General features: G+C 48.0%; 1 protein-coding gene across 1 annotated transcript in view; it reads left to right on the top strand.

Annotated features, from left to right (window-relative positions):
- faxca (failed axon connections homolog, metaxin like GST domain containing a) overlaps positions 1–9997 on the top strand; it is a gene marked incomplete at its 3' end in the record, with an annotated part of 50623 nt that extends 40626 nt beyond the window's left edge. Inside the window, exons 5-6 of the mRNA XM_084330352.1 lie at positions 7239–7355; positions 9669–9997. Coding sequence (XP_084186478.1) covers positions 7239–7355; positions 9669–9997 — 446 coding nt within the window. The remainder of the gene's footprint in view (positions 1–7238; positions 7356–9668) is intronic.
- Positions 9998–12215: the final 2218 nt, after the last annotated feature.

Genomic DNA, 12215 nt, shown 5'->3' with positions numbered 1-12215 from the left:
ATGTCACTCACCCAGCGTAATGCCCCTTGCCCCCTTCCCGCTGCGTTTCCTGTACCATTACGCATACGCCTGGGTGAGTTTTGATTGTGATGTCACTCTCCCAGCGTAATGCCCCTTGCCCCCTTCCCGCTGCGTTTCCTGTACCATTACGCATACGCCTGGGTGAGTTTTGATTGTGATGTCACTCTCCCAGCGTAATGCCTCTTGCCCCCGTCTCGCTGCTGTTCCTGTACCATTACGCATACGCCTGGGTGAGTTTTGATTGTGATGTCACTCACCCAGCGTATTGCCTCCTTTAGTTCTCACTTAGTTAGTAGTTTGGACATTTCATCTCCCACTCTGTTTTTGTTCTCACTTAGATAGTATTTTTGGACATTACATCTCCCCCTGTGTGTTGTCACACGAAGATATTATTACTTTGTTACTTTGATTATTTGGACTGTTCTGCATCTGCTCTGTTTGTTCCCTTTTGAATATTAACCCTCTCCTCTGTTCTGCAGAGCGGCCCAGATGTTTTCCCACCAGTCCCCAGTTCCTCCCTGTCCCCAGCCCGCCTCCGCGGGTCTCTGTCCCCAGTTCCTCCCTGTTTCCCCAGCCCGCCTCCGCGGGCCTCAGTCCCCTCTGTCCCTAGTTCTCCCCTTCTAGTTCCACCTAGTTCCTGGTCCCAAGTTCTCCCCTTCTAGTTCCACCTAGTTCCTTGTCCCTAGTTCTCCTAGTCCCCAGTTCTCCTGTTCCCTAGCTCTCCTTGTCCCGACATCTCCTAGTCTCTAGTTCCTCTGTTTCCTTAACCTTCCCCTAGCGTTCCTTTAATGTTTCCCCTAGCGTTCATTAACCTTCCCTTAGTGTACCCTTTTCCTGCCCGCCTCTTAAAGGCACCTAGTTTTTCCCCTCTTGTTATATTCCTGTATTTGTGTTCTCCCTTAAAGGGACAGTGCCCTTTTTTCCCTGTCTCTCAATAAATATCTGTTTCTTGGCAAACCATCATACCTGTCTTGTGTTGTGCGATTGGGGTCGGTTACAAACCATAACAGTACGACCCCACCAAATCGACGACCCCAGCCAGCACAGACGGTGTATGTTGAGTTTGCCTCTTTTTTTTTCTTGTTCCCTCTAGCTCCCCTGTTAGCTTGTTAGTCTCCCCTCTAGCTCCCCTGTTAGCCCTGTTAGCTTCCCTGTTAGCCCAGTTTAGCTTCCTTGTTAGTCCTGTTTAGCTACCTTGTTAGCCTGTTACCCCCCTGTAGCTAGCCATGCCCTGGCAGCTAACCCAGTCCCTCAGCAGAGCCCCAGTCTGCTAGCTTAGCCCCGGCTGCTAGCACAGCCTCTATGTTTTATGCAGCCCTTGCTGCTGGCATGGGCCCTGTAGCTAGCCATGCCAGGCAGCTAACCCAATTCCCTCTGCATGGCCCCGGTCTGCTAGCTTGGCCCCGGCTGTTAGCACAGCCTCTATGTTAATGCAGCCTTGCAGCTGGCATAGGCCCTGTAGCTAGCCAGGCCCAAGCAGCTAACCCGGTCCCTCTGCATGGCCTCCACTTTTTTGTGTAGCATCTCACACTGCTAGGACTGCCCCTTCAGCTAGCAGGGTCAGTTTTCTCCCACTGCTAGGACTGCCCTTTCAGCTAGCAAGGTCAGTATTCCCACTGCTAGGACTGCCCTTTCAGCTAGCAAGGTCAGTATTCCCACTGCTAGGACTGCCCTTTCAGCTAGCAAGGTCAGTTTCCCCACTGCTAGGACTGCCCTTTCAGCTAGCAAGGTCAGTTTATCTCCCACTGCTAGGACTGCCCTTTCAGCTAGCAAGGTCAGTTTCTCTCCCACTGCTAGGACTGCCCCTTCAGCTAGCATGATCAGTTTGCTCCCACTGCTAGGACTGCCTTTTCAGCTAGCAAGGTCAGTTTATCCCACTGCTAGGACTGCCCTTTCAGCTGGCAAGGTCAGTATTCCCACTGCTAGGACTGCCCTTTCAGCTAGCAAGGTCAGTTTATCTCACACAGCTAGGACTGTCCTTCCAGCTAGCTTGTTCTCTCATGCTGGTCCAGCCCTGTCTGCCAGCCTAGCTCCGGCAGCTAGCGCAGCCTCTATGTTAATGTAGCAGTACAGCTGGCATAGGCCCTGTAGCTATCAGTGCCTTGGCAGCTACCCTTTCCCCCTGCTAGCCTAGCTCGGCAGCTAGCGCAGCCTCTATGTTGATGTAGCAGTACAGCTAGCATAGGCCCTGTAGCTATCAGTGCCTTGGCAGCTACCCTTTCCCTCTGCTAGCCTAGCTCGGCAGCTAGCGCAGCCTCTATGTTGATGTAGCAGTACAGCTAGCATAGGCCCTGTAGCTATCAGTGCCCTGGCAGCTACCCTTTCCCTCTGCTAGCCTGGCTCCGGCAGCTTGCGCAGCCTCTATGTTGATGTAGCAGTACAGCTAGCATAGGCCCTGTAGCTATCAGTGCCCTGGCAGCTAACCTTCCCTCTGCTAGCCCTTTCCCGGTGCTACCATGGTTACCCCTTTTGCTACCCTGCTTGCCCCTCAGTTCTCTAGACCCAGTTCCTCTAGACCAGTTCTCTAGACCAGTTCTCTAAACCAGTTCTCTAGACCAGTTCTCTAGCCCGGTTCTCTAGCCCAGTTCTCTAGACCAGTTCTCTAGACCAGTTCTCTAGACCAGTTCCTCTAGACTAGTTCTCTAGACCCAGTTCCTCTAGACCAGTTCCTCTAGACCAGTTCCCCCAGTTGCCCCTCTGCTACCCTAGTTACCCCTCGGCGACCCTGTTTCTTTTGCTAGCCCCACTCTTGTGGTGGCTTCCCCTGCTGGCTTGGCCAGTACCTCTTGTTTTGCCCCCTGCCACTCTGTCTGTATTTGTTTTGGGTCGCCGGGTGGCTCCCGTTGAGGGGGGGGTACTGTGAGGTTTTGCCCGCTGCTCACCACCTTTTCTCTGTTTCTTTAAGCCTATACTGTTTATTTTCCCTTCTCACTCACTCTCTCTAGCCCCCACCCTCTCGTTCTTTACTCTCGTTTACTCTCAGTGGCCACACCTGGACTATTATCAATTACCTCTCGCACCTGTGGTGGCAGGCTAATTAGTTCCCCTGTGGGCTTTAAATACCAGGGCTCTTCCCCTCGTTTCGGGTGGGGTCGTGTTGTATTCATGCTGAGTCATATTCTCTAACATCTAGACTCTTTCGGGAGATCCTCTGGTCTACCAATGCTGTATATGGATTTCTCCAGCCTTGAGATGTTTTGCTCCAGCCTTCGTCTGCTGTCGCCGTAGCCTGTGGAGGAGACTGTTCTGCGCTCCCTGTAACTTCCACGGGAGGCACCCCAGCGTTCCACTGCAGACCCCAGCGCAGCTGTTCGTCCTGACGCACATCTAGACCAACGCGCATCTCCCGGACCCTCGGGCTTGGCACGCTCTCCAGTCACCAGCGCGCAACGCGCATCTGCAAGGGCTTGGCACGCTCTCCAGTCACCAGCGCGCAACGCGCATCTTCAAGGGCTTGGCACGCTCTCCAGTCTCCAGCGCGCAACGCGCATCTTCCAAGGATCCTCGTGCTTGGCACGCTCTCCAGTCACCAGCGCGCAACGCGCATCTGCAAGGGCTTGGCACGCTCTCCAGTCACCAGCGCGCAACGCGCATCTTCAAGGGCTTGGCACGCTCTCCAGTCTCCAGCGCGCAACGCGCATCTTCCAAGGATCCTCGTGCTTGGCACACTCCTCCTCGCAGACGCACCCCGATGCGTCTCTCGGTTCCGACGCGCACACCAAGGTGTGGCGCGCCACTCTGTTCCTCGGCTCCGACAGCGGCTACCCGGTGGACGACACCCTCGCCACCGCCACTGTTCCAGCACTCTGTTCCTCGGCTCCGACAGCGGCTACCCGGTGGACGACACCCTCGCCACCGCCACTGTTCCAGCACTCTGTTCCTCGGCTCCGACAGCGGCTACCCGGTGGACGACACCCTCGCCACCGCCACTGTTCCAGCACTCTGTTCCTCGGCTCCGACAGCGGCTACCCGGTGGACGACACCCTCGCCACCGCCACTGTTCCAGCACTCTGTTCCTCGGCTCCGACAGCGGCTACCCGGTGGACGACACCCTCGCCACCGCCACTGTTCCAGCACTCTGTTCCTCGGCTCCGACAGTCGGCTACCCGGTGGACGACACCCTCGCCACCGCCACTGTTCCAGCACTCTGTCCCTCGGCTCGGACAGCCAGCCACCCGGTGGCGATGCCCTCGCCCCGCTGCTGTCCCTGTACCATTACGCATACGCCTGGGTGAGTTTTGATTGTGATGTCACTCACCCAGCGTAATGCCCCTTGCCCCCTTCCCGCTGCGTTTCCTGTACCATTACGCATACGCCTGGGTGAGTTTTGATTGTGATGTCACTCTCCCAGCGTAATGCCCCTTGCCCCCTTCCCGCTGCGTTTCCTGTACCATTACGCATACGCCTGGGTGAGTTTTGATTGTGATGTCACTCTCCCAGCGTAATGCCTCTTGCCCCCGTCTCGCTGCTGTTCCTGTACCATTACGCATACGCCTGGGTGAGTTTTGATTGTGATGTCACTCACCCAGCGTATTGCCTCCTTTAGTTCTCACTTAGTTAGTAGTTTGGACATTTCATCTCCCACTCTGTTTTTGTTCTCACTTAGATAGTATTTTTGGACATTACATCTCCCCCTGTGTGTTGTCACACGAAGATATTATTACTTTGTTACTTTGATTATTTGGACTGTTCTGCATCTGCTCTGTTTGTTCCCTTTTGAATATTAACCCTCTCCTCTGTTCTGCAGAGCGGCCCAGATGTTTTCCCACCAGTCCCCAGTTCCTCCCTGTCCCCAGCCCGCCTCCGCGGGTCTCTGTCCCCAGTTCCTCCCTGTTTCCCCAGCCCGCCTCCGCGGGCCTCAGTCCCCTCTGTCCCTAGTTCTCCCCTTCTAGTTCCACCTAGTTCCTGGTCCCAAGTTCTCCCCTTCTAGTTCCACCTAGTTCCTTGTCCCTAGTTCTCCTAGTCCCCAGTTCTCCTGTTCCCTAGCTCTCCTTGTCCCGACATCTCCTAGTCTCTAGTTCCTCTGTTTCCTTAACCTTCCCCTAGCGTTCCTTTAATGTTTCCCCTAGCGTTCATTAACCTTCCCTTAGTGTACCCTTTTCCTGCCCGCCTCTTAAAGGCACCTAGTTTTTCCCCTCTTGTTATATTCCTGTATTTGTGTTCTCCCTTAAAGGGACAGTGCCCTTTTTTCCCTGTCTCTCAATAAATATCTGTTTCTTGGCAAACCATCATACCTGTCTTGTGTTGTGCGATTGGGGTCGGTTACAAACCATAACAGTGTGTCTCTCTGCTCTGTCCAGGAGATAAGAAGTATCTAACTCTAGTGTCTCTCTGCTCTGTCCAGGAGATAAGAAGTATCTAACTCTAGTGTCTCTCTGCTCTGTCCAGGAGATAAGAAGTATCTAACTCTAGTGTCTCTCTGCTCTGTCCAGGAGATAAGAAGTATCTAACTCTAGTGTCTCTCTGCTCTGTCCAGGAGATAAGAAGTATCTAACTCTAGTGTGTCTCTGCTCTGTCCAGGAGATAAGAAGTATCTAACTCTAGTGTCTCTCTCCTCTGTCCAGGAGATAAGAAGTATCTAACTCTAGTGTCTCTCTCCTCTGTCCAGGAGATAAGAAGTATCTAACTCTAGTGTCTCTCTGCTCTGTCCAGGAGATAAGAAGTATCTAACTCTAGTGTCTCTCCTCTGTCCAGGAGATAAGAAGTATCTAACTCTAGTGTCTCTCTGCTCTGCTCTGTCCAGGAGATAAGAAGTATCTAACTCTAGTGTCTCTCTGCTCTGTCCAGGAGATAAGAAGTATCTAACTCTAGTGTCTCTCTCCTCTGTCCAGGAGATAAGAAGTATCTAACTCTAGTGTCTCTCTCCTCTGTCCAGGAGATAAGAAGTATCTAACTCTAGTGTCTCTCTGCTCTGCTCTGTCCAGGAGATAAGAAGTATCTAACTCTAGTGTCTCTCTGCTCTGTCCAGGAGATAAGAAGTATCTAACTATAGTGTCTCTCTGCTCTGTCCAGGAGATAAGAAGTATCTAACTCTAGTGTCTCTCTCCTCTGTCCAGGAGATAAGAAGTATCTAACTCTAGTGTCTCTCTGCTCTGTCCAGGAGATAAGAAGTATCTAACTCTAGTGTCTCTCTCCTCTGTCCAGGAGATAAGAAGTATCTAACTCTAGTGTCTCTCTCCTCTGTCCAGGAGATAAGAAGTATCTAACTCTAGTGTCTCTCTGCTCTGTCCAGGAGATAAGAAGTATCTAACTCTAGTGTCTCTCTGCTCTGTCCAGGAGATAAGAAGTATCTAACTCTAGTGTCTCTCTCCTCTGTCCAGGAGATAAGAAGTATCTAACTCTAGTGTCTCTCTCCTCTGTCCAGGAGATAAGAAGTGTCTAACTCTAGTGTGTCTCTCTCCTCTGTCCAGGAGATAAGAAGTATCTAACTCTAGTGTCTCTCTCCTCTGTCCAGGAGATAAGAAGTGTCTAACTCTAGTGTCTCTCTCCTCTGTCCAGGAGATAAGAAGTATCTAACTCTAGTGTCTCTCTCTGCTCTGTCCAGGAGATAAGAAGTATCTAACTCTAGTGTGTCTCTCTCCTCTGTCCAGGAGATAAGAAGTGTCTAACTCTAGTGTCTCTCTGCTCTGTCCAGGAGATAAGAAGTGTCTAACTCTAGTGTCTCTCTGCTCTGTCCAGGAGATAAGAAGTGTCTAACTCTAGTGTGTCTCTCTCCTCTGTCCAGGAGATAAGAAGTATCTAACTCTAGTGTCTCTCTGCTCTGTCCAGGAGATAAGAAGTATCTAACTCTAGTGTGTCTCTCTCCTCTGTCCAGGAAATAAGAAATGTCTAACTCTAGTGTCTCTCTCCTCTGTCCAGGAGATAAGAAGTATCTAACTCTAGTGTCTCTCTGCTCTGTCCAGGAGATACGATGTATCTAACTCTAGTGTCTCTCTGCTCTGTCAAGGAGATAAGAAGTATCTAACTCTAGTGTCTCTCCTCTGTCCAGGAGATAAGAAGTATCTAACTCTAGTGTCTCTCTCCTCTGTCCAGGAGATAAGAAGTATCTAACTCTAGTGTGTCTCTCCTCTGTCCAGGAGATAAGAAGTATCTAACTCTAGTGTCTCTCTCCTCTGTCCAGGAGATAAGAAGTGTCTAACTCTAGTGTGTCTCTCTGCTCTGCTCTGTCCAGGAGATAAGAAGTATCTAACTCTAGTGTGTCTCTCTGCTCTGTCCAGGAGATAAGAAGTATGTAATGGGTTCTCGGCTCTCCACGGTCGACGCCGCAGTGTTTAGTCATCTGGCCCCCGCCATGTGGACGCTACCGGGAACGCGGCCAGAGCAGCTCATCAAAGGTGAGGTCATCAACATGAGACGCAGTCCACTGTTTTTTTTGCAACATAGCATCATATCCAGACTGGGCACAGTGTTATTACGGGGTCTGAAATTTGTGGGGGATTTGGGACATACTGTACATGAGATACTATTCAACATTCAAGATTCAAGAGATTTCTTCGTCACATACATACACGAGACATGTAGTGAAATGAAGGTGGCCATGCCCGCCTTGATTGTGCAAAAAAGATATACAAATAATAATAGAATAAAATAGAATAGATAATAATAGATATGATAAAAGGTACTAAGATAAAATACAATACAATGCTAAGCTTATGAATTAAAGGTAATGAGTCCTATATACAGGGGCGTAGCTGGGGGGGGTAGCTTAGGATGATTCCAAGGGCCCAGAACTGGGGGGGGGGGGCCCAATTTTTTTTTTACTAGACATCACTCAGGTGTATTATTGATGCTCTCATTGATACTATGTTTCTTTCTGAAGTGTGTGTGTGTGTGTGTGTGTGTGTGTGTGTGTGTGTGTGTGTGTGTGTGTGTGTGTGTGTGTGTGTGTGTGTGTGTGTGTGTGTGTGAGATATATATAGAGAGAGGGGGGGCTTTGGTAGACTATTGCATTGGTCCATTCATTGAAGATGAACGCAATGGGACATCCGTTACTAGGCTCACCCACCAACAGTGCAGGTGCTGAACTGCTGATCCGAATGTATAGGTGAAAACCATATTATGCGTTTTCATCAATAAAAAAATGGCCAAAAAGATTTCCGCTCGCGCGCTTACGCGCGCTCGCATTCACTAGGGGCCTACAAATACATTCTTTCATGGGGCACAGAATCTGGAGATACACCCCTGCCTATATACACTACTATACAATATACAGTTATGCTATATGTAACTATACTATACTAACTATACTATACAAAACCACACCTGTTTTTTTAAAGTGACCTTTGCTTTTTCCTAAAGTGACCTGTAGTGTGTTACTATGAGAGTGTGTCTCTTTGTAAACATGGGGTTGGATGCAATGGAATACTGAAAATACAACCCGGAAATCAGTCCTCTCTTCTCTTCATGATGAACATGGCATAATCAAGCTTTCCCACGCGGTCTGTGTGCATCTAGGAAGTATAGTCTGGGTGAGAGGAAATTGGTATCTATCTTCTTGTCTGACTCTGGAAAAGATGAGGGCATTTCCCATAATGTTGGCGCATTCCCCTTTGACCTCTATCCGTCATCAGCTCTATTTTCAATATCTCAAAATGTTCTTATGTACCGCAGTTGCTATTGCATGTACTTATTTGTGTTTCATTACACTTATGAGTGCATGCTTACCAACTGTTTCGCCTGTTTTATAGCAACACTACTATCACCGACATCTAAGAAGGGAATGAATGAATGAATGAATGAATGAATGAATGAATGAATGAATGAATGAATGAATGAATGAATGAATGAATGAATGAATGAATGAATGAATGAATGAATGAAAACTTTATTTAACAGATTGCAGAATGGGTACAATACAGTACGGCTCAATACACACAAGTGTTAAGGGGATGCAGACCAGAGAAAGACGTTTGTCTTGTTTACATCATTTTCAATTCATAGTGATCCCCCCCCTTGAACGGCCCTTCTAAGGTTTCTCCCCTCCACATTGCCTGTGGTGCTTTTTCCCTATTGCTAGGTTTTTAGTGAGTTTTTCCTTACCTTCTTCGCATGGGGTATGTCTGGGAGTGTTGCATTTATTTAACATTTTATTTTGGATTTCCTGGTGTTTTTTGGTCTTTGTTCTTGATTTATTGTGATGTTTTCTTCTCGACTTGTTTAAAGAAGACATGTCCGGCCCTTTAACTGCCACACTACCAAACGGTTAACCCTTTCACTGCGACAATACACAGACAATTTTTTTTTTTTTTTTAATCTCTTTTATCTTATTTGTTTTTTCTTGTTGTTACTATACACAGATCTTTTATGTATTTTATTATATTTTTTCAATTTTATTTCTTATTTTTTCCATCCTTTCCTTGTACAGTGTCCTTGAGTCTGAGAAAGGCGCTTCTCTCTTAAAATCCAATCTATTATTATTATTATTATTACAGAAGGTTAACCCTTTCACTGCCACACGACAGCAGGTTAACCCTTTCACTGCCACGCTACGGGAAGGTTAACCCTTTACTGTCACACTACCGACGGGTGATAGTAAAGGGGTTAACCTTCTGTAGTGTGGTAGTGAAAGGGTTAACGTGTGTCGTCGGGGGGCCTTTTTACGAATACATTTGATTTGATTTTGATTTGATTCGTCGTCCCCCTTCCAGGCGAGCTGATCAACCTGGCCATGTACTGCGAGCGCATCCGCCGGCGCTTCTGGCCCGAGTGGTTCGTGGACCTGGAGGACTTCTGCTACGACGACACCACGGAGGAGGACAGCGTCTCCAAGCAGCTGCCCGACCTGGGCCTCTACTCGCGCACGGACACCACCTTCCAGGAGGAGGACACGTCGTCCTCCGCCCCCCCGCACACGTCGCCCCGCCGCACGCACCCCCCCGCAGTGCCCCCGTCGCCGGAGAGCGACCGCACGGGCAACTCGCTCTACGACTCGGACATGGACACGGAGTGCTCCGAGCTGGAGCCTCTGAAGTGTTGACGTGACGCTCCTCTCGCACGCACACACATGCACATACATGCACACACACACATACACACACACACACACACACACGCACACACACATACACACACATACATACATACATACATACATACATACATACATACATACATACATACATACATACATACATACATACATACATACATACATACATACATACATACATACATACATACATACATACACACACACACACACACACACACACACACACACACGCACACACACATACACACACATACATACATACACACACACACACACACACATACACATATACATACAGTACATACACACACATACACACACATACATACAGTACACACACACACACACACACACACACACATACATACACACATGACCGGTGGGAGTTGAAATCCCACTTTAACACATTGCCCTCCCCCCCCCCCCACCTCTCGGAGCATGGAATAACTACTGGGGGGGGGGGGGGGGGGGGGTGTAGTATTGCCTGTGTTGATCGAGAAGTGAAAGACTCAGAGGCTTAACATGGCGGCGAAGTGGCGGAAGAAGAGAGATATTCTAGAAAGAAAGAAAGAAAGAAAGAAAGAAAGAAAGAAAGAAAGAAAGAAAGAAAGAAAGAAAGAAAGAAAGAAAGAAAGAAAGAAAGAAAGAAAGAAAGAAAGAAAGAAAGAAAGAAAGAAAGAAAGGGTGAACAGAAGAAGATGAACGATGCGAGAGAGAGAGAGAGAGAGAGAGAAAGCGAGGCAGAATAAAACAGAGGCCAGGAGTAAATGACGCCGTCGCTGAGAAACTCCTCCACCCGGTGACATCATCAGCAGGCGCCGCTGCTACAGTATGCCTGTCGTCATCGTGACATCGCCATGGCAACCACGTGTGTGTGTGTTACCCCGTGTTCCCCCTCGCCTTAGCGAGCTTCACCGCTCCCCAAATCTTTTGTGTGTGTGTGTGTGTGTGTGTGTGTGTGTGTGTGTGTGTGTGTGTGTGTGTGTGTGTGTGTTTTGACCCTGTGTGCAACAGAGGATCCCTTTCTATTGACATGATATTGATATGTGGGGGAACTGTACAGGGATTATGTGGAAGAATACAGTTCAGTATATAAATATATAAGACATCAGATTCTGTTCCCAGGTCTGATGATAGATAGAATATTTGATTATATATATATAATATGAGTATACATAGTATAGGTAGCCTGCAAATATAATATTATAATTCCCTCTGTCATATAGTGTAAATACCATTGGTGTGCTTTGATATGACCAAATTCTCCAGCGGTGAGCGATCCCAATATAATATATATATAATAATTCTCCATTCCTAGAATCAGTCTAAATAGCCTGTGGTATCTATGCCTGCCTACGTGGCTGGGATTTCCTACTTTCTTCTATTTCCCATCTTTGAATACTTTTAACGCATTGTGGGCACGGTAACATTTATAGTACAGTATGACTTGTCATAAGAAGTTAGGATGTGTGCGGCGTCATATATTCGATAACGTCAACAACAACAGGTAAATTCCTAGTTTCTGATGACCACACAACAGAAACATTATGTGGCAACGGCCGATCATGCTAACCTCTGTATTATGACAAGATTATACTGAATTATATCTGCTATCGTTTATCATGTTTCCTGAGTCTTCCATGTTTTATAGATCTTGACGTTGTGTGTGTGTGCACGTGCGTTCAGTCATTGACCATTTTCACATCACGGCAGCCATTTTACTCTCATGATGTCACACTTGGTCATATTCTGGGGCGGAAAGGAACCCAACCTGAGCATGAGTGGAAATATAAATAAGAGCAAAATGGCTGCCGTGTGAACGTAATAGTCAACTGAGAGCGGATGAAACAATCATGTAGGTATAGATGAAATAGATTTACATATAAATAATAATATATATATATATACAGTATATATATATTCTGGAAGTGCATGGCTGGTACGTGCCGATGAATTTCACCCTTTACACCTCCCCCTTGTAGATATATCTCGTCTCTACGGGTTCCAACGCTGCCTCTTTTAACCCTTTCAATACCACACTACAGAAGGTTAACCCTTTCACTACCACACTACAGACGTGTCTGTACCTTCTGTGGTGTGGTAGTGAAAGGGTTAACATTGTGATGCTGTGTGTTTGGTGCCTCGGAGGCCAAGTGCACAGATATGTAGCTCCTCGATCCAAACCACGAGGGAAACACTTTGG

This window comes from Notolepis coatsorum, assembly GCF_963971535.1.
Source record: "Notolepis coatsorum genome assembly, chromosome: 15".
NCBI classification, from domain to species: Eukaryota; Metazoa; Chordata; class Actinopteri; order Aulopiformes; family Paralepididae; genus Notolepis; species Notolepis coatsorum.
The sequence above is the reverse complement of the archived record's forward strand: the minus strand, read 5'-3'. Positions and strand labels throughout refer to the sequence as shown.